At 39.7% G+C, this 23,739-nt stretch overlaps 1 protein-coding gene across 2 annotated transcripts in view; it reads left to right on the top strand.

Annotated features, from left to right (window-relative positions):
- LOC106881777 (ubiquitin carboxyl-terminal hydrolase 20) overlaps positions 1-23,739 on the top strand; it is a 71,891-nt gene that overhangs the window by 27,853 nt on the left and 20,299 nt on the right. For both annotated transcript variants that reach the window (XM_089343401.1, XM_089343402.1), the window contains exons 6-14: positions 1,228-1,355; positions 2,594-2,663; positions 4,098-4,211; positions 6,782-6,860; positions 7,798-8,548; positions 10,832-10,920; positions 13,090-13,250; positions 15,744-15,848; positions 19,318-19,363. In XM_089343401.1, coding sequence (XP_089199527.1) covers positions 1,228-1,355; positions 2,594-2,663; positions 4,098-4,211; positions 6,782-6,860; positions 7,798-8,548; positions 10,832-10,920; positions 13,090-13,250; positions 15,744-15,848; positions 19,318-19,363 — 1,543 coding nt within the window. The remainder of the gene's footprint in view (positions 1-1,227; positions 1,356-2,593; positions 2,664-4,097; positions 4,212-6,781; positions 6,861-7,797; positions 8,549-10,831; positions 10,921-13,089; positions 13,251-15,743; positions 15,849-19,317; positions 19,364-23,739) is intronic.

Here is a 23,739-nt window from a genome sequence, read left to right as displayed (position 1 = left end):
TGTGATTAGAAGTCACAATAATATGGAATATAACTTTACTATTATTGGTCTTTTTATTAAACCATGTCATGTTTACTGTTGTGTGTATATGTGCGCATATATATATATGTGTATATATATGCATATATGGGTACAGGATGTCATCAACTGTGCAAACAACATGAAATATGTAAAACAGGACAAGTAAACACAGAGAAATGACCCTTTATCAGTTGTTGGCTGTTTTCAAGTATTCAACAACAATATGAGTCTTCAAGGACAGTTGCTCCCATAAATTCTAAAATAACATTTAGGATTTATGGAAGGTCAAAGTTGGGAACAAAAACAGGATTGGTGTGACTGTGTGGTAAGAAGCTTGCTCAAGGTGCCACACAGTGGGATTGAACCTGGAACCATGTGGTTGGGAAGCAAGCTTCTTACCACACAGTCATGTGTGTGCCTATATATATATATATATATGCGAACACACAACTTTTATATGACTTGTTTCAGTTATCAGCCAGCAGCCATGCTGGAGCACTGCCTTCAAGAGCCTAGTCAAACAAATCATTCCCAAAGCATGCTTCTTAACCACGTAGCCATGTCTGCGCGCACACACACATAAACTACCAGTCATTTACTAGGGTCAACTATCTCCCTCAACTAATATTATTGTTATTATTATTGAGAGAACAGTGCATGCCATCAAAGTGACCCTGGGGTAATATATATGGAGCCTAGTATACCCATCATGAGTACCAGGCGCATGCATCGCAACCATATGTGGGCAACATGGTGATCTCATATCGAGATAAACAAGCACATAACCTTGCCAGTGAGGCCCAGTTAGAATTTCCCTCTGGTCAAGTAGCCCATCCTGCTCAAAAGGTCCCTGAATAAGGGTTGTTTAAGGATGTTGAACAACACACTCATGTTTCCAGAGGTGAATTATTCAAACCCCAAAGAATCCCTCTCAACACATGGCTATGATGCCTCCCCCACTACTTCTGCTCATGATCAGAGGTGCACATATCATCAGCCACCAAGGGACATGCTCAACTGGTTATGGTCAAACAACTGACAAGGAAATCTGTGGTATTGAGCAGAATATTTACTGTAGCTCATCTTTTATACCAAGACAAAACAATTTACATGATAACACTTCCGATTACTTAAGATCAGAAGCCATAAGAGCCACTGCCTGGTACTGCATCAATATTTTTTTTTTTTTTTTTTTTTTTTTTTCAGAATATTAGACCGGCCTTACCAGATGCTAGACCACCAAGATGTTTCAACTGACAGCTCACCACAGAGAAGTGCATTTGAACCTGAAGACTCGGAGTCTGATATGGATGATGATACTATTAAACCCAGAGGTAACTAAATATGTTTTGCTCCAGCTAAGTCATGACTATTGCATCCCATTTGTGTGTAAAGGACTACATTGTTCAATGTGTCTTCTTTTTTTTTTTTTTTTTTTTTAATACATTGCTGTGATTTTTAGATTTCACTGCTATTTCTAGTTTGCCATTGAACCTCCAGAGGCTCCCTCGTTGGATTGTACAGATATTTGTTGTTGTTTAGGTCCTGATGGAGCAAACCTACCATCAAAGGTGTTGAACCCATTGCAAACCCTATCTTCTTGTATAATAGGACTACACTGTTCAGTGTGTCCCTACAGTTTTTTTGAAGACAGTAGTGCTTTGAGGAAGCTTTGATTGCTATTTGTAGCATGTCGAGTGACCATCTAGAGGCTCCCTTAAGTTATATATCTATGTTTGTATATATATATATATATATATATACAGGATGTGATATGTAAAATGTCGCCATTTTATATTTTTGTTTGATTTTGTTGACTACACATTATGGTAGGGTCAGTTGGGCACTGTCTGAGAAAAACACCACTGATGCAATTCACTCTGCTAGAAATTTGGAAACGACAAGCTGTACTGCTTGGCATTTGCACCAGGAGCTCCAATACAAACATTTCAGTGTTTGGGTGTTAATGTGTGGACAGATTGTCCCCAAAACTTGTACTGAGTGATAAAAATCAAACATCCAGTCAACATCAGGGTGTTTGGAGTGATCACTAGTGATGGTGACATTATGCCTCCGTTCATCTTCTCACACGGCTTCAGACTCAACAAGAAGGCCTAAATCAAGTGTCTAGAGGAGGTAGTACTGTCCTGGGTCAAGAAGGTGGCTGCTAGAACACCCTATGTCTGGCAACCAGACTCTGCACCATGCCACACAAGCAGGAGATCTCAGTCATGGCTGACAGACAATTTCTGTGACCACATCACTCCTAACATTTGGCCACCTAACTCCCCAGACTGCAACCCCCTTGACTATTATGTGTGGGGCACAGTTAAGCGAGCGACCAACAAAACTCCTTGTAACACCAAAGATAAACTGAAGGCAAGGATTATGGCAGCATTTACCAACTTAAACAAGGAGACTGCCCAGAAAAGTTGCATGAGATTCTGAAGTGTCTGGAGGCTGCAGTTGAAGGCAATGGCAATTTTATTGAATAAATTTACTCTTTAGCGTTTCAAGATATTTTTTATGTAATACCAACACAGTATTAACCTACTCTCGTCTCTCTTATCAGGTTTAACTGGTCTACAGAACTTAGGCAACAGTTGTTACATGAATGCTGCTTTACAAGCTTTATCAAACTGGTAAGAAGTTTTTTTTACTCCATTAGTTTCCCCTTTTGTAAACCTCATTATTGCTGTTGCTGTTGTTGATTTGTTCCAGGTGAGCCCTAATCAAATGGACTAATGAAAAAAAAAAAAAGACATTCTATCCATGGCCAGCTAATCTCTTTTTTTTCCTTTTTCTTTTCTTTTTAATAGTTACTGTGTGCCCAAGACCATTTTGTGTAATGTGTCCCATCTAATAAAATAATAGGAAAAGGTGTTATTAAGGGAGATTAAGCTACTGCCTCCTGCACGTCAGGCAATTAAGTTGTTGGTTATGGTGTTGTGGTGTAGCTTCAGTTAAGACCTGACTAGTTTCAAGTCATAGCTCCTGATATGGCATACCTCAGTCTGGTTGAGGGCCATACAGCACATTGGTAAATTGGCAAAAGTGGTTGAGCACGAGATGAAATGCCTTGCAGTATTTATCCAGGATTCTTGTAGTCTGAGGTCAGCTTTGCTTCCATCCTCCCTGGCTTGATAAATGAAGTACCAGCCTTAGGCAGTGGATTAACAGAATCTGTAAAGCATCAAGCATAATGCCTTGTGGTATCTGTTCTGGTACTTCATGTACTGAGTTGAAATCCTACCATGGCTTATTTGTGAAGGGTGCCTTTAGTATGGTGTGCTCTATTGCAAGTGTTTGAGGCCAAGTGTCTGGTTTCTGGACACTTCCTCTTTTTCCTCCCATTTTAGAGATTCTGGAATGTGTCATAGGCACCACCTTATCTCCTGATTGAACTATGAAAACAAATCCTAACATATTCTGATTAATTATATGTTGGACAATGTGACAGTCAAGGTTTTTATTCCTTCTGCTGTCCTGTGTGTCTGTCCTCTCTCTCTTATATATATATATATATATATATATATATATATATATATATATATATATATATACACAAACACACACATAAATGTTGAACAATGAGACTGAGTGCTCAACACCACATTGGTGAATAAAATTTGTGTATTAAAGCTACCATTGGTTTCATGTTAAAATATCTTAATATCTGAACAATTTTTCTAGCTGATCACATGGAGGAATGGTGTTTGTCAAGCTTTTGTGTGCCACTGGCATGGGTGCCATTTGCGTGACACCGGGGTGCTTTTATGTACCAATTTGTGTAAAATCGGTATCTGCCACGACTGATTTTGCTCAGCTTGATGGGTCTTCTTCTCACGCATGACATAATGCCATAGATCTTGGTCATTGCCTTCGTGAGGCCCAACACACAAAAGGAACTCCTCCACCTTGCCTCTGTGAAGCCCAGTCTTCTTTATAATGCCCCTACTGCAGTAAACTACCTACTCTTGGTACCTAGCTTCTCCCAAATATTTAATTGTTCATATTATGTTTTAATTCTTCAGTTTCTGTTGAATGATTCTCCTAAAATTGTCTTCATTCTCCAGTCCTCCTCTAACCCGGTTTTTCCTCGACTGTTATGGCTTTGTACGACCTGACAGAAATCCAATGCTATCACGTCATTATCTGCGGCTTATTTCTGAAATTTGGCACAAAAAGAGGTAGGTTTTCTATTTTTTTCTTTTTTGCTTTCATGTTGCTGCTCTTGTAGGTGCTGGTATGACTGTGTGGTAAGGAGATTGCTTCCCCAACTACATGCTTCTGGGTTCAGTCCCACTGCATGGCACCAAAGCTTTTTGAGTGGATTTGTCTGATGGAGACTGAAAGAAGACTGTTATGGATATGTATATATATGTTTGTGTGTCTGTGTTTGTCCCCCATCACCATTGCTTAACAACTGATGTTGGTGTGTTTATGTCCCTGTAACTTAGCGGTTCGGCCAAAGAGACCAATAGAATACGCACTAAGCTTACAAAGAATAAGTCCTGGGTTCAGTTTGTTCGACTAAAGGTAGTGCTCCAGCATGGCTGCAGTCATACATGCCAATAGTTTGGTGGTTGAGAATAAGTGTGTGTGTGGAGGGGGGTGGGTGGACAAGTCATGTACATGGATGCTATTAGTAAGGTGAAAGTCATCACTAAGTGTAACAACAAATTTGGTGTGCAGGTAGTTCACCAAGGCTCAGTTCTCAGCCTCCACTCTTGTCTATCACAGTCCACCTGACCCTATGAGAGGAATTTAAAATTAGTTGCACATGGGAGCTTCTCTATGCTGATGACCTTGTTCTTATAGCTGAATAGAATTAGACAAGGCTACATGTTGAATGAGAACATGCATGTATGCATGTGAGCTACATGGTAACCTCACTACTGTCGGGGACACGACAAAAGCACCCAATACACTCTGTAAAGTGGTTGGTGTTTGAAAGGACATCCAACCATGGAAACCATTCCAAAGCAGACACTGGAGTACAATGCAGTTCTTGAACCCTTCGGATTTTGTCAAACTATCCAACCTATTGCAAGTATGGAACATGGACTAAATGTCGATGATGATTATATATGCTAATAGTGGATGAGTATGCATGTGTATATTTGTGTGTATATGTGCGTGCGTGCTAGATCGTGGGTTCAGTTCCCAGTCTGAGCAGTGTATCATGTTCTTGAGCAAAACACTTCATTTCACGTTGCCCCAGTCCACTCAGCTGTTAATGGGTAACCATGTAACAAGATAGCCTTCCAGTCAAGAGCAATGTTGCCCTGCTTGCCAAGCCAGCAGGGTGGCATCATTTGAAAGCTAAAACAATGCAAAGCGCACTGTGACTAGCGATATGTAATACCCAATAGTCTGGTTGATACCATGATATATCATCATCATCATCATCGTTTCACGTCCATCTTCCATGCATGCATGGGTAGGACAGTTGACAGGAGCCGACCAGGTAGAAAAACTACCCTAGGCTACTGTGTCTGTTTTGGCATGGATTTTATGGCTGGATGCCCTTCCTAACACCAACCACTCTGCAGAGTGGACTCAGTGCTTTTTACGTGGCACTAGCACAGGCAAGGTTAGTTTTGGCACAATTTTTACAGCTGGATGCCCTTCCAAATGGCCACCACTTTATAGTGTGGACTGGATGCTTATGTCTGTGAGTGGTATGGTGGCTGAGAATAAATGCGTATATTTGTCTGTCAGTGGACTGATAGATAAGAACACTTATGTGCAAGTGAGTGGGTGATAGGCCTTGTGAGTAAAGAACACCTGAACGTGTATCATTGCTGCTTTCTACTGCAGTGACTCATTAAGTTTGTGAGGCCTTCTCCCCTCCTTTCTCTCTCCCTCTTTACTGTCTCAGTGGCCCTGGAAGAAATGATGAATGTTGGCTTTCCTTAGCCTCACTAAACAGTAAGAAAGTTCACACTGTTGAGGCCAGCATCGGGTCTTCTACTACTACTACTACCACCACCACCACCATCATTGTTTATATCTTTATTGCCCTCAGGGAGCTAAACATAGAGGGGACAAACAAGGACAGACAAGGGGATTAAATCAATTACATTGACCCTAGTGCATAATTGGTACTTATTCAATCAACCCCCCGAAAGGATGAAAGGCAAAGTTGACCTCGGCAGAATTTGAACTGGGAATGTAACTGCAGATGAAATACTGCTAAGCATTTTACCCAGCATGCTAACAATTCTGCCAGCTTGCTACCTACTACCATCATTGTTACTACCCCAACAGCTGTTGCTGTTCAGACAACCATCACCAACATTACTTTTAATTGTTATTATTATCGTTATTAAGGTAGTGAGCTGGTAGAATTGTTATCATGCTGGGCAAAATGCTTAGTGGCATTTTGTCTGTCTTCACATCCTGAGTTCAAATTAAGTACCAGTCATGTACTGGGGTCAATGTAATCGACTATCTCCCCTTCACCAAAATTTCAGGTTTTGTGCCTATAATAAAAAGGATTATTACAATACTTAAGACTGTGAACTGGCAGAATTGTTGGTATGCCAGGCTGCTGAATGGTATTTCTTCCAACTTTGTTTTGAGTTCAAATCTCGCTAAGACTTACTATGCCTTTCATTCTTTCAGGGTCAACAAAATAAGTACCAGTGGAGCACTAGGGTTGATATAATTGACTTGCCCCCTTTTCCGAACTTGCTGGCCTTGTGCCGGAATTTGAAACCATTATTATTCCAACACTTCACCTTGTCTGTTGCAGGCCCAGCTATGTCGTTCCGAATGGTATCGCAAATGGAATAAAATCTGTTCACCCCATGTTCAAAGGATATACCCAACAGGTTAGTTGTTTTCTTATAGATTTTGTATTAGTATCTCGTCCAGATGCTAGCTTATGGCCGCAGGCAATCCAATGCTGACCATCGTGTATTTTTCAAGTGTTTGGAAGGGCATCTAGCTGTAGAAATGATGCCAAAGCAGACATTGGTGCTTGGTGCCGTCTTCAGGCTCATCAATTCCTGTTGAACGATGCAACCCATGCTAGCATAGAAAAAGGGGTGTTAAATGACTGATGATGATAGTAAGGTGTGGTTTGAGCAAGATTTGACTTCTATATCTAGCAGGCTGCATGACCACAATAGAAATTTGCTCATTGGCTAGACCAGTTGTTCTCAGGCATTTTTTTTTTTATCTATGTACCCCTTCAATTCCTTTTTACTCCACTGGACTCTCATATCCATTCAATGTTTTAAAAAAATCCTATCGTATTTTTATAATTAAATGTTATTAAGAATTTTATACAAAATTGTTAAAATATTTCATGTATTGTAGAAATAGAGCCAATTTATTGCGCATAAATTTTAACACCAAAATCTTATATGGTAACAGAAGGGTCATGTGAACTCCAGTTAAGAACACCTGGGCTAAACTATAAATATGTGAACACATGGTGAGCACACCAAAAGAGAAATTGTTACTGTTACATCACCATTTTCAACCCATTTTTTCTTACTTGCATAGGTTAGATAGCATCACACCACTTGTAATCTTTTGTCATCTCTTTTATGAAGCTCAGCCTCCTCAGATCATTTCCCCGTGTTTTCCTCTTCCATCAATCCCTTCCACACGGATTGCTTGGTACCTCCTCATAGCTACCCTCCTTTCCGTACACATTACATACCCACACCACCTCATATGTCTCTCTTTTCACTCATATACCTGCATTGGAAAATGTCCACGCTATTTATTAATGAATTGTTTTTCGCTTCTGTTTGAAAGGATACTCAGGAATTCCTGCGATGTTTCATGGATCAATTGCACGAAGAATTGAAACAGCCAATGTTTGACATGGAAGTTGTGAACTCGGTTGCCATCTGCTCCTCGACATCAAACCCTTTGCTCCATGAATCAACAGGGAAATCGTCTTACATTAATGGCCACGAACGCCAGTCATCGATTGACTCGTCAAGCAGCCACTCAGACTATGAAACTTGTGATTCGGCACCTTGCAGCGAACGCGGAGGTACACCAGAGGTCAATTTGTCGGGGGACGAGAGCAGTGACACCAGCGAAATGACACAGTTGAGTGGCAAAAAATCCAATTTCAAGGTTGTGACTGGTGGTGGGGGAAGTAGTTATAATGACATGGACAATAACGAGAATGTGTTGAACCATTCAACCAACTGTAAAGATGGCGCCGACCTTAACGTCCAGATAGAATCAATGACGGACAACAAGGAATTCGTAACGGTCTCAAAGGAGATGAAAGACACAGTGAATTTACTCTACAAACAGACATCATCACAGAATGAAGCTGGAATCGGAACAGTATCTGAACCTTCAGATGACCCTGCAGCAGCACAAACCACAGCGGCAACCACTAACAAAGCATTCACCAATTCTGAACTACATGATATTCCCAGTGATGGCGAGACCAAAACGAAAACGGCGTCAACAGCAAAGGTGAAATCGGAACAATCCCACACTGAAAATAATCCCAAAACCTCAAAAATACCAACAAATAATAGATGTAAGTTAAATTCATGTTTTTAAGATGTTGTAACTCTTAATAAGGATTAAGATGGAAAGTTTTCAGACCATTAGCCCCACTAGGCATGGCTGTGTGGACAGGTGCAGGCGTGGCTGTGTGGTAAGAAGCTTGCTTCCTGACCACACAGTTCAGGGTTCAGTCCCACTGTATAGCACTTTGGGCAAATGTCTTCTACTATGGCCTTGTGAATGGATTTGGTAGATGGGAACTGAAAAAAGCTTGTCATAAACATATTTATATATATATATATATATATATATATATATATATATAGGGGGAAAGTAAGCAGAAAAATAAGCGAAAATGCACATTGGAAATCAAAAAGAAGGTAAGGCTTTTTATGAAAAGTAACGATGTTAAAGAGATTTAAAAGCATACCGGTTTCGTAATGACTACATTGCTTTGAGTGCACACCAAATTCTGAATGGTGTCAAGTCTATTAGTCCCTTAGTAAAAAGATTATGTGTAAGGGAGGTAAGTAGTTCTGGATTTGGTGCAATTAGGGTAGATCTGGATTTGTAGTATGAATGGTGTATGGGGGTTAGTGATATTAAATGGAAGATTAGTGGTGTTCTATATTATGTTATGTGTTCATATTTAGTTGAGGAAGATATTTATTAATGAAAATTGCCTCTTTATTCATTCTTTGTTGTGTTGATGTGATCTGTGAACATTGATAGAAGGGGGAAATTAGGATTAAGATTCCTCACACACCTTTCTATGTGTCCACTGACCTGTATCTGTCTGTAATGTGGGTGGCGGATTTGTTCTTTGTGGAGAGTAGTTCTTCTACAGAGTGATATAATTGTTTGGCCAATATAGTTATTACTGCACCCTAAGCATGTAATGGCATAGATTAGATTTTCCGAGGCACAGGTGAAATTTGATTTAATCTTAAATATATTTCACCTTGTTTAAAGTGGAACTTAGAACCCTCCAAACGGTGGGGGCAAGTACCACAGTTAGGTCGACCACATTTTTTAAACTGTGTTCCTTAGTGAATTGTATGTTGCTATTAATATTGTTAAGCATTATTTTGAAATCGAGGAGTTTGTCCATGCTGTCTTTCCAAAGTATAAAGCAATCGTCCAAATACCTCTTCCAGTTCTCCTTTAAATAGCAATGAAAAGAAGTGCCATATTTTTGTAGTGATGATCGATATATTTTAAGCTCTAGGTAACCCATTACAAGGTTCACAATCACTGGAGCAGCTCGGGTTTCCATTGCAATTCCACATTTTTGTCGATATTAAACTGTATCGAACATGTAATAGTTGTTCAGTAGGATGAATTTGAGTGCTGCGATTATGAATCTGTGGTTGATGCTCAATAGTTTCATTGTCTGGCTGATGGTACTTTGATATTGTCTCTATATTTAATCCTGAACTCCCTTCGTTAGTATTATCTATCGGGGACAGGAATTTCTGGGAGTTATCCATACTTCCTAAGCTAAGAATTTTCTAGGAGTTTAGTTCGATCCCTCCTTGAAGAACACAGTCCACCACTAATGTTCTCTAAATTGTAAGGGTTGGCATTCAACTGACCACATTACCCAACTGGGAGAGGTCAACACTAATGATGATAATGACAATAGTTCTTTCTAATTTCGGCACAAGGCCAGCAATTTCAAGAGGAGGGGAAGTTGATTACACTGACCCCAGGTGCTCATCGGGTACTTACTTTATCCAACCTGAAAAGATGAAAGGTAAAGTCACCACTACTACTAAATAATAATAATAATAATGATGATAATAATAATGGTGGTGGTGGTGGTTTCAAATTTTGCCACAATTTTGGGGAAGGGGATAAGTCGATTTCATTGACCCCCAGTGTTTCACTTGTACTTAAATTATTGACCCCAAAAGGATGAAAGGCAAAAGTTGACCTTGACGTAATTTTAACTCAGAATGTAATGATAGGCGAAATACCGCTAAACATTTTGTCCAGCTTGCTGCCTTTATTATGATAATAATAATAATACAAACGAAGTTCATTATTATCATTATTAATTAATAAATTATCATTAATCATTCATATTACAAACGAAGTTCATTATCATTAATAATAATAATAATGCATTCATCACCAAAACCTCAAACTAATGTAGAATTAAGTGACTTGCTACTACCAAGAATCCAGTGTTTTAGTCACCATTTTCTAACTCCACAACTACCAATTCTTCTGTCTTCCTAACGTTACCCTCCTCAACTTCTCATTAATACATGTTGTTTACCGTTTTTTCTCTGTTTTGTTCTCTTTCCAGCCAAACGACCTCTAATACATCAAAGTGTCATATCAGATATATTTGATGGCCGTTTATTGAGTTCTGTACAGTGTTTGACATGTGAACGAGTAAGTTGATAATTTTTAAAAGATGAGAACATTCTTTACTTTTTTTTATATCGGTGCAGGTGTGGCTGTGTGGTAAGAAGCTTGCTTCCCAACCACATTGGTGGGAGTTATGCCACCGGTGGGGGAGGAGCCACTGTCGATGGGAATTGTGCCACCGACGGCGGAAGTGGCTACCTCGTCCCTGGAGGAAGAGGAATTATTGGTCTTCTACAGAGGCGGAGAGGTTGAGGGGGTGTTGGAAAAGCACCAGAAGGGAGCAACTTTGACCTGCACACGTGATCCCGAATGGCCTCCGCAGATAGCTGTGGAGGTCATAACGTTGTCAGTGTTGCAGAGGTTGAAGGGGCTTAATGAGGAATATCGCTTGTGGCCGGGCGACGCCGACACATCACCTGCTTTGAGGCGTGGGCGATGGCGGAAGATGTGGTCACAAGTGATGCTGGGGAGGAATATGGATAAAAAGTTGAAAAGCCTCAATGTTATGAATTGAGGAGGGGTTTGAAACCTCATTTTGTTTAAACAAAGTAAGAGGTGTAATGCCTCCTTTTTGTATCAATGAGCGAGATCGTTGCCAGTGCCACCGAACTGGCTCCTGTGCAGGTGGCACGTAAGATACACCATTTTTAGCGTAGCCGTTGCCAGTACCGCCTGACTGGCCTTCGTGCGGGTGACACGTAAAAGCACCCACTACACTCTCAGAGTGGTTGGCGTTAGGAAGGGCATCCAGCTGTAGAAACTCTGCCAAATCAGATTGGAGCCTGGTGTAGCCATCTGGTTTCACCAGTCCTCAGTCAAATCGTCCAACCCATGCTAGCATGGAAAGCGGACGTTAAATGATGATGATGATGATGAACATTACGAACAGTGTAAGAGGCTTGTTGCCTCATATATAAGATAACAATGTTTTCGGGGATCAGACAGTTGACGGGTGCTGCTTGTCCCCCCCCCCCCATTTATTCATTAATCATCTTTTTTACATTCACATAACATTATGTCTATGTCCAGCCCACAGCTTCCCTTTTTCTGTATGAGGCCTTTATGGCTAATCTTGATGAAATAAAGAAGCTTACTTCCCAACCACACGGTTCCGTGTTCAGCCCCACTGCATGGTACCTTGGGCAAGTGTCTTCTACAGCTTCAGGCCTTGTGAGTGGATTTTGGTAGACAGAAACAGAAAGAAGCCCATCGTACACACACACACAAGTATGTGTGTGTGTGTGTGTGTCTTTATGTCTGTGTTTGTTCCCCACCACCACTTGATAACCAGTGTTGGTGTTTTTATGCCCCTGGAACTTAACAGTTTGGCAAAAGAGACCAATAGAATAACTACCAAGTTTAAAAAGAAAGTCGTGGGATCAATACATTTGGCTAAAAAGAAAAAAATTCAAGGCAGTGCTCCAGCATGGCCACAGTCTAATGACTGAAACAAGCAAAAGATAAAAGATGGCTTTGTTAAGATTGGTGGGAAGGTTGACAGTGATGACCTTTGTTTTTGATGAAGCTGGCCACAACTGGATGGTCAAAGGGTCAAAGAAGCTGGAGATTTGGTCTGAACGATTATAAACAGTGTGACATCTGTTAAAAGCACCCAAGGGCCAGCTGGTGGTAGTGATGGTGTTGAAGTGGGCAAGGAATTAAGCTGGCCATGCAAGAACAGAAGCAGTTGATCTGACCACCTTCCACAAAGTTTCTGTCTAATTTCACTCACAAAGCTTGAGTTGACCCAAGGCAGTTTAAGAAGCTACCTGCCCAGGCTGGCTTACCCTGGGTCAAACTACTTTTTCTATTTTTGGTGGGAGAGGTGCACGAATGTTTTTATGTTATTGAAAGGAAATTATCATTATTGTTGTTGTTGTTATTATTATTATTATTATTATTATTATTATTATTATTATTATTATTAAGGCAGTGAGCTGGCAGAATCATTAGCACGCCGGGTAAAATGTTTAGCGGTATTTAGTCTGCCGCTACATTCTGAGTTCAAATTCTGCCAAGCTTGATTTTGCCTTTCATCTTTTCGGGGTTGGTAAACGAAGTACCATTTGAGTACTGGGGTCGATGTGACTGACTGTTCTCCTCCCCACAAATTTCAGTCCTTGTGCCTATAGTAGAAAGGATTATTATTATTATTATTGTTTTTGTTGTTACTGATCTTTTTTTTTTTCTCAGATTTCTACGACAAAAGAAACATTTCAAGACTTATCACTGCCAATTCCCAGTAAAGATCATTTACTTATGTTGCATGCCAACCAAAGTTCAAACACCAAAGGTGGGGCTTGTGGAGAAGTAAACCAAGGTTGGGTGGCTACGATATTGATGTGGCTCAAAAGGTAAGTTTTATTGCAATTCAGGATTTCTCAGATGAGGAATTTTTTATTATGTATTCGTCAGACTGGTGTCCTCATCTTGGTCATTGCCTTCCACTATGTTTTGGCTGTGTACACTCCAGCATAGTGGAGTTAGGTGCTAGTTCATACAGTGCGGTCACCAAAGAGTGCTGATTTCAATCCCAAGCAAGACAGTAAGGTGAATCACAATGGCACCTGAAGAAAGCTGGAGCATTGGGAAAGCAACAATGAAGATCTTGGTCATTGCGTTTCAGCTTTTCACTACATTTCGGCTGTGTGCACCCCGGCATAGTGGGTAAAGGTGCTAGTTAATGCAGTGCAGTTATCTAGAGGTTTCGATTTCAATCCCAGGCAAAGTAATAGAGTGAGTCATAAGACACCTGAAGAAAGCTGGAGTGTATGCAGCTGAAATGTAATGAAAGTAACAATCAACATGAGGTCACCAGACCGACTAATACACAGTAAGTTTTATTGTTTGTATTGTTAAACTTAGGGATGGTCATGTTTTGCCAATTAAACACACACACACACACACACACACACAGACACTATATATTTGGTCTTCACTTCAGCTTTATTATTGTTGTTTTACTTTTTGTCAAAGTTCTTTTGTGACACATCCTGTGACCTCTTCAGCAACTCTCCATCCCACGTATCTCCTCCTGTTCTGCTTATTTCATTTTGTGTTCATTGATTTCTACAGTTTTACCTCCTTGCTGAAGTTTGTTCTTTTTCAGTAAGCCCTTGATTAATTCTAAATAATCTTTAAAAAGGGTATATATTTTACTGTGACATTGGATCTGTGCTAGAAATTTTAATATTCTAAAGCCATAATTCTTAAACAGGATAAAATCATTTTCAGATTAGAATTTTTTATTTTAGCTGATTTTTAGTTGATTTATTGTCCTTGAAGTTGTCAAATTAATATAGGATTGTTAATGTTATGCAATAAACTGTGTTGTGTACTAGGGTGTTAATATTAAATTACTAATGTTAATATTATGTAAATAGTGTAAAGACTAAACTTTTATAAGAGAAAATATCTGAATGGTGAACAAATAAAGGGAAAGAATCAAGATGATTAATTTGATGAAGGCGGGGTTGGGGTTATAGGAAACAGGTAAAGAAACGATTCTAAAGTGGAGTTGAGACAACATTGTATTTCCTGAATTAACAGTATACAATAATATATATAGTGTATAATGTAATGGTATATAATAATATTGTGTCTCCAAGCCTGAAGATTGCTTGGAGACACAAGGCATGCTGATGCCCATGTCTCCAAAGCAAGAAGCTATTAGTTGCTCATATCTCTATTCTGTGTTCATTAAATGATAATAATATAATAATATTTGTAGGGTTTTTTTTTTTTTTTTTGGTGGATGGGGCTTGCCTGAAGTTTTTTTTTTAATCAATTTTTGCCCAAATATATATCTAACCTATTAATAGGATAATAAATTCCAGAGAACTATTAACTTAATTGTATTAGTGACCTAGTGACTAAGAATGTTATTATTTATGTCTAGGTAAGAAAAAACAGGTATCCCTGGTTCTCAGAGACTAGGCATGCATCCAAGGAGGAATAAAATACCTAGATTGAAGACCAATATTTCCATTCCAAAGTGTAGAAAAAGGTTATTTTCATTCCTAAGTACGGGATTAATAGTACCAAAAAGTTTCCTGTGTCTTCAGCTCGCAACTATAGCTGATGTCATAGCAGCGTTGTTGTGCACCAGCTCCTTTTTCTGCAAATGGTTTATTTCCTTGTTAGTGAAGGTGGTTTGGGTATTTGACTCGTGATCGAGAGGTTGTGAGTTCGATTCCTGGTGGTGCATTTGTGTCCTTGAGCAAGATGTTTTATTTCACATTGCTCCAGTTCACTCAACTGACAAAAATGAATTGTCCCTGTATTACAATGGGCCAGCCTTGTCACATTGTATCATGCTGAATCTCCCTGAGAACTTTGTTATGGGTACGTGTGTCTGTGGAGTGCTCAGCCACTTGCGTGTTAATTTTACAAGCAGACTGTTCCATTGATCAGATCAACTGGATCCCTTATAATCAATGGAATGCCAATTTATTTCCTTGTTCGTTCCTGTGTGTTGCCCATCTATCTTTTCCTCTGTCCTCCACAGTTCCTTAAACAATGATCTTTACAAGGTCTCTGGATCTCATTACATGGCCATAATGTCTTTTTCGTTACCATTGTGGGCCTTAATGTAATACTGCACGATTTCACAGACCTGCATGTTTGTGATGTGGTCCAAGTCCCAAGATGGGGTATCTATCCCTGCAGTGAGGGTTGAAGATTCATGTCTTGCATGCATACAAGAAGTCAAATAACCAACCAGCACATGCAGGAGTGCATTGTTAATTAAAATTTATCAGTTTATTAAATTTTTTGAAGTTTATTAAGTTTTTAAAATTTTTTTGCTTTTCTGTTTATTATATTTTATTTTATTCTTAATTTATCAGCTGGATTATGGGTCCAACTATAACATTACAAGACTGTCTTTCTGCGTTTTTCTCTGCTGACGAACTAAAAGGTGACAACATGTACAGCTGTGACAAATGTAAAAAGTATGTAAAATTTTCTATCATTTTACAAATATTTTCTATTTATTATTATTATTGAAGTCGGTGAGCTGGCAGAATCGTTAGCATGCCGGGCAAAATGCTTAAGCGGTATTTCGCCTGTCTTGACGTTCTGAGTTCAAATGCTGCTGGGGCCAACTTTGCTTTTCATTCTTTCGGGGTTGATAAATCAAATACCAGTGAAACACTGGATTTAATGTAAACTGGCTGGTCCCCTCCCCCAAAATTTCAGGCCTTATGCCTATAGTAGAAAGGATTATTATTATTGAAGGTGGTGAGCTGGCAGAATCGTTACCATACTGGGCGAAATGCTTAGCAGTATTACAATGTGAATTCAAATTCCTTTGACTTTCATCCTTTCGGGGTGGATGAATTAAGTACCAATGAAACACTGGGGTTGATGCAATTGACTTGTCCCCTCCCCCAAAATTACAGGCTTTTTGCCCATAGTAGAAAGGATTATGATTACTATTATTATTAAGGCAGCGAGCTGGCAGAATCGTTAGCATGCTGGACAAAATACTTAGCAGCATTTCTGGGTCTTTACATTCAGAGTTCAAATTTGGCTGAGGTCGATTCTGCTTTTCATCCTTTCAGGACGATAAAATAAGTACCAGCTGAGTACGGAGCTTTATATAATCGATTAAGTATCCCCTCTACCCCGCCCTAATACTAAATAATATAAATACTGGGGATTAATTTAAACAAATGTTCTCTCACCCTAAGTGTCATCACTCATTAATATTTAGATATTTTATTATGATCATCCTTAAAAGTAGGTGCTACAGCATGTGTCTTCTACTCTGCAGTAGAGGGAAACTGAAAGAAGCCCATTATACACACACACATACACACACTGTAAAAAGCACTCAGTACACTTTGTAAAGTGGTTGGCATTAGGAAGGGCATCCAGCCATAGAAACCATGCCAAATCAGACTATGGAACCTGGTGTTGGGCCCCTGGTCTTGCCAGTTCCTGTCAAGCTGTCCAACCCATGCCAGCATGGAAAATGGACATTAAATAATGATGGTGATCGCGCACACACACACACACACAAACTCATATGAGTATCACCATCATACAGGCAGGTTTCATTTGTTCAGTCTTCTATGAACATTTGTCCAACTGTAGAGAAATCTCACCTTATTTGTAAACAGGTGTGAGTTGGTGATAGGAAGAGCCTTCAGTTATAGAAAATCTGCTTCAATTACTCTTCTCACCCATGCAAGCATAGAAAAGTAGACATTAAAACGATGACAAAATATTTTATTTTGATAGTCTCTGTTCGCCTTTCATTATCTGACACAAGATCACCCCCTCCAATGTCCTCCCCCCACTCTCAAAGGATCTTTGTCTTGCAAGTTACTTAGTGACCCAGCCAGTACTGGTGCAATGTAAAAAGCATCCAGTCCACACTGTAAAGTGGTTGGCATTTGGAAGGGCATCTAGCTGTAAAACCCATGCCAAAACTGACCTCGTCTGTGTTTGTGCCATGTAAAAAGCACTGTCCACTCCATTGGGTGGTTGGTGTTAGGAAGGGCATTCATCTGTAAAAACCCTGCCAAAACAGACACTGGAGTCTGGTGCAGGCTTCTACCTGGCCAGCTCCTGTTAAACCATCCAACTTGTGCTAGTCTGGAAGGTGGATGTTAAATGATGATGATATTTCTATATGCCTTTTTCCCAACAGTAATCTTTTTGCTAACCATTTACTAGAATCTACCAATTGAACTCTTGGTGGAAATAAAGAGTTGAGGTTGAGCTTCTTTGAAGATGGTTTAGATATTGTAGGTTTTGGTGGTATTTCGTCCGTCTTTATGTTCTGAGTTCAACATCCTTTCAGGGTTGATAAATTAAGTACCAGTTGCATACTGGGGTCATTCTAATCGACTGCCTCCCCTCCCCCAAAATTTCAGGCCTTGTGCTTAGAGTAGAAAAGATATTGTAGGTTTTGGAGTGAGAGGAGGAGAAAAATAACAAGAGCAGCCCTCTATCCAGAGGTTGCTGTCACTAGGTTGTTAACATGCGTGCATCCTAGCTGTAAGCATGGTTATGGGGTAGTGAATTCACTCTGCAACCATGGTGTTTTCGGTTCCATCCTACTGCACGGCACTTTTTGAAAGTGCCTTATCTTTTATTTTTGACATGTTTCAGTCATTAGACTGCGACCATGCTGGAGCACCATCTTAAAGACTCAAACCCAGTACTCATTAATTTTGTAAAGCCTGGAACTTATTCCACCAGTCTCTTTTGTCCAACTGCTAAGTTACTACAACGTAAATGCACCACACTGGTTGTCAAGTGGTGGTGGGGGGACATAAACACACACACACACACACACAGAAAATCGAACACACATACACAAGGTGTGTGTGTGTGTTGTTAGTTGGTGGGACAGTTATACACACTTTGCCAAAGTACTACACACTGGGACCGAATTCAAAGCCATGTGGTTGCGAAGCAAACTCCTTGCTGCACAGCCTCACCATATATATATATATGCATGGCAAGGGTTCCAGTTAACCCGATCAACTGAACAGTCTGCTCGTGAAATTAACGTAGAAGTGGCTGAGCATTACACACACTCACTTGTGCTCTCTCTCTCACACACACACTCACTTGTGCTCTCTCTCACATACACACACACACACACACACACACACACACTTGTGCTCTCTCACACACACACACACACACACACACACACACACTCACACATACACCCTCATGCTCTTGCACACACACACACACACACACACACACACACCCTCACACTCTTGCACACACACATGCTCTCACACACATTCTCTCGTGCACACACACAAACACACACCTGATGGGCTTCTTATAATTTCCATGTATCAAATCCACTCACAAGGCTTTGGATGGCCTGAAGCTATAGTAGAAGACACCTGCCCAAGGTGCCACACAGTGGGACTGAACCTGAAACCATGTGGTTGGGAAACAAGCTTCTTGACTACACAGACAACCATGCCAGCATGGGGAAAATGAAGATGATGATGATGACCAACTTTATACTCCTCTTGAAAGGTTGGTTAAATCAGTTTACAAATTAAAATCACTCACCCAAATGCAACAGGTAACAACCTGTCAAACGCATTCCTCAGACAACATGTTAAATGTGAAACTAATAAAGCTGATTCTGTATTTCATGACTATCAGAAATGTTGATTGAAGAACATTTCTAATATATTTTTGCTAGTTGAAAATTTTGGTGGGTTCTGTTATCTGTTGGTGCCTGGATATTGAATGTGTTCTGTGTAGGTTTGATCCCTTCACCTCATCAATCACACAAAATATTTCATGTGTTTGAACTTTCAGTAGAGACCCTACTTTCTCTTGCCAGCATTTATGTTAACTACATTCATCCTTTTCTCTCTTGTCTGTTTAAATAAAGTTTTTTTTTTCTTTCCATTTTTTTCTTTATCTCAGGTTGAGGAATGGTATGAAATATTCAAAAGTTCTTAGGTTACCAGAGGTATGCACTCTTTAGATTCAGTTTATACCCTCATCTCCATACCTGTGTGCATGTGTGTGTGTGCAGGTGTGTGTGTGTGTGCGTGCATGTATGTATGCACGTACCTGTGTGTGTGTGAAAATACCTGCATGTGTGTATGGTCACCCTGACCATGTAGACCAAGAATCATAGACATTCCAGCCATGACCATCCTTTTTTTTTTTCCAAGTACAATGTAGTTAGGATGAATCTTTCCATGGCCCATTGCGTTGTAGCCAATCAATGTTCTTTTCTCCATGTAGTACCTCACAACTAACCTGCATATAAGAGCAGAGGTAGGCTGTTACTATTGAAGAGACAAAATATATCGGAGTCTAGTCCAGCTTTGTTTTGAGCACATTTTTTTTTATTGAAGTGAATGCATTTCCATCCAGCCCTTGTTCTCCTCAAGATTTCACTCTTCCCCGTCTCGGAGCATATTCACTGTGTGCATCAAGTAGACCTGTTTCTTTACCTTTTTGATTTCATTGTTTCCCACCTTTATTTGGCTCTGTGCTAAGTTTTCAGATTCCATATCCAAAATGAATTGAAGAACAGAGCAGAGTGAATAAGATGATTGCAGGATACCAAAAGCACGGGTTCTACTGGGCTGGACATACGAGTACAAGGTTCACTAATTACAGGTGGATTTGTACAGTTGCCAAGTGATATCCAAGAGATCAAAAAAGTGATATCCACTTGGAAGGCTTCCATGATGATGGAAAGACAGTTTAGTAAATCAATTTGGGCCAAGATGGAAAAGAATGGCAGAAGCCAGAAAACTATGGAAGCACATTGTGACCAGTAATGTATAACAAAATCTGACAGTCTGGTCAATGCAGTGATTATGTATCTAGGATTGCATTGTACTGTATAACATGACTTTTGTCCTAGGGTAGCAACTGTTATTTCCTATTTACTTACCTTTACAAAGTATGAATAATGGCTAATATTTCCTTCAAACGTTGCTTTTGTTACATTTATTCAAACCCCAAAGAATCCCTCTCAACATATGGCTATGATGCTTCCCCCCCACTACTCCTGCTCATATTCAGATATGCCCATATTGTCAGCCACTGAGGGACATGCTCAAACAACTAACAAGCAAATCTGTGGTATTGAGCAGAATATTTGCTATAACGATATTTCTGCTTTAGCAACTCAGCACTGAATCTTTGAAATGTAATGGAAAATAGGTCAGTTTGAAAACATAGATGTTCAGGTGACAAAAGCAGAGTTTCAAGGGAATAGTAGCCATTTCCTTTTGATTTCTAGATTGAAGCAAATTGGAAATAACACTTATTGACCAAAGACAACAAGCAAATTAAAATTTTGTTACATTGTTATTCAATGTATCCAGTTCGTTTTGTTCGGATGATGGTATGTGTTTGGCTTCTATTTCTAGCAAGTTGAGTGACCTAGTTGAGGTACCCTCATTAGTTCTACCTAACCCCTTACATGTTGGTGTGCAGTATTGTTCTCAGTGAAGCATGGTATATCTTGATTACTTAACCCTTTAGCATTTAAACTAGCCATATCTGGCCCAAATATTCTGCCTGTTTCATGTTCAAAGTGGCCTGCTCCAACCTCTCACACCTACCCTACAATGTCATTCTGAAAATAAACAGTTACATCATAGAAATCTCAACGCTGCAAGATGACCCACTTAATTCAAAACCATGCTTGAGAAGCCCCGTCTAGCCAAGTGAGGTCATAGTCATGGCTGATGCTGATGTCTTGTAACTGGTACCCATGCCGGTGCCATGTAAAAAGCACCTTTCGAGTGTTGGGCTTCATGGAGGCAATGACAAATGACCGAGACCTTTGGCAGAAGACCGATTAAGCCAAGTAAAATCGCAGTTGTGGCAGATACTGGTGGCACATGAAAGCACCCATTACACTCAGTGGTTGGCGTTAGGAAGGGCGCCCAGCTGTAGAAACCATGCCAAATCAGACTGGAGTCTGGTGCAGCTTTCCTGCTTGCCAGCCCTGGTCAAACTGTGCAACCCATGCCAGCATGGACAACAGACGTTAAATGATGATGATGATGAATATATTAAACAGAGAAATCTGAATGCTAAAAGGTTAATGGATCACTGCATCACTGCTGTTCTGTTAGCTACAGGCCATAACTGCGTGCTCAGTCCATGTTGATATGGAGTCCATCACTGTAACCATCAATATCTATAAAACAGAGGATGTTTGTGTGTGTGTGTACGTGAATGTGGTTTATGCACGTCTACAAATTAGCACACATGTCGCTCCAATTTTAGAAGATTCGGAATGACCCTATGTGCATTTTAGTGAACTTTCTCTCTCAGAGGTACCCGCGTATACCTGTAAAAATCAAACTTTTGCCAATTTTGAAGTTTGTTGACATGGCGAAGTCAAATCTGTACATATGCGCATGAAGGCGAGAGAGAGAGAGAGAGAGAGAGAAATTGTATATTTGTGAGAGGGAGGGTGAAGGAGGCATACATTTTATTTGCCAGCGTCTGTGTGGTAGGCAGCAAGCAAACAGGAAAAAAATACCCCCTCTCTCTCTCTCTCTATCTCTCCCTCCCTTACATACACATGCCAGTTATCTCTCTTTCTTTCTTTCTTTTTTTCTTTCTCACACACACACACAGCAACATTACACACAAAACAGATGTTGCCAAAAAGAAATAGAAGCTATCTTTTTATAGTGAGTATGCCAGACAGAAAGTGTGGTGTGTATGTGAAGTTCTTTTGTTAGTGTGAGAGAGCAGCATGTGTGTGTGTGTGTGAGACAGGGAGAGAGAGAAAGAAAGAAAGAAAGAGAGATAAATGTGTGTAAGGGAGGGAGAGCGCAATCTCTCTATCTCTGCAGAATTGATGTAAACAAACCCATGTGGTCTGATTTTCACATTTAAATCGCCATTTCCAAAATATATAAGGTAAGGTGTGTGTGTTTTATTGATATACGGGCAACACACACACACACATACGAACATGCATGTGTGTTTTGCTCATATATATATATATATATATATATATATATATATATATATATATATATATATATTTATTTATTTATTTATTTATTTATATAGATAGGATGATAAATTGAATATTAATTCAATTTAAAACCAAGTGGCCTAGCATATAACAAATCTGAAAATTCAGAAAAAATTGTATTACACGTGTATAAGGGATGACCACTAGGTGGACATCCAATATGCTAGAAAGAGGTCATCAATGACCCAACCACAAAGAAAAATAATGTTCTCCAGAAAAATTTCGCAAAACGCCAGAACAGGACAAAATGAGAAATATACAGAATAAAGAATTATCTATGGCCTGCTGCAGTTTCGAACATTAACGTTTTACTTTCGTAACATCCGTGTTCTCATATCTGAACAGAACCGCTTTTGACACAGAGAATCGGGAGCCCTTTTGGTCATTCTATTTTCCTTGCTGGAAGGGTTCCTAACCCATGAGCAAAGAGGGGTTAGATGATGGCGGTGGTGTTTTCAAAGGGATGGCATGTGTAACCTGATCACCTCTGCCGATCAAACTCTCAACCCATGCACTCCAGTTGCAACACTGATTCTGCCCAAATTTGACGTCATGTTACTTAGTTTGGTTTGAAATAAAGAACTTGATTAGCTTAATAATCCCAACTTAATCCCGGGCAAAGCCGGGCTATACTGCTAGTATTCTCTATAACTGTAGATAATGAGGGAGCCTCTATGCAGAAGCTAGATGCAGGCCCAAATTTACTGCTTCACAGTCACCAGGTCCCAAGTTCAGTTTCACTATGTGGTACCTTGGGCCAGTCTTTTTTATATTATATCCTTGTGAATAAAATTGAGGAGCCAAAAACCGTGAGGTAGCCTGTCGGATAGAGTGTATCTTTGACTCAAATGTCCCCTGGATCAGTCTGATTTTCATTGAGTACTTGGGTATCTATGGAATACTCAGTCATTTATATGTTTATTTAACAAGTCAGTAATTTTATTGATTGAACACCTGAATACTTATTGTTCAGATGCTCAACCTGCTGGAAATAGCAACCAAATTTCCCTCAAATCACACCTTTCTTAAACAAATAAGGGCACATAAAATAATATTTTACTAAATCTCATCTCTTTAAGATGGGATGGTCACAGCTGGAACAACTTGATCTTTGGGTTGACCGGAGACCAAACAGCAATCCTGTACATAATAAATCCCTTTGGCATTTAATCTGGCAATATCCAGCCAAAATATTCTGTTTTTATGCTCAGATTGGCCACATCCAGCCTCTCGCACCTTTCCTACAATGTCATTCTAAAAATAAACTTATCACATTAGAGAAATCTCGAAGCAGTGAAATAATGCATGATAAATTCAGA

Source organism: Octopus bimaculoides, chromosome 27 (assembly GCF_046866305.1).
Source record: "Octopus bimaculoides isolate indiv1 chromosome 27, ASM4686630v1, whole genome shotgun sequence".
NCBI classification, from domain to species: domain Eukaryota; kingdom Metazoa; phylum Mollusca; class Cephalopoda; order Octopoda; family Octopodidae; genus Octopus; species Octopus bimaculoides.
Note: the sequence above shows the minus strand (reverse complement) of the source record. Positions and strands in the feature narration are given on the sequence as shown.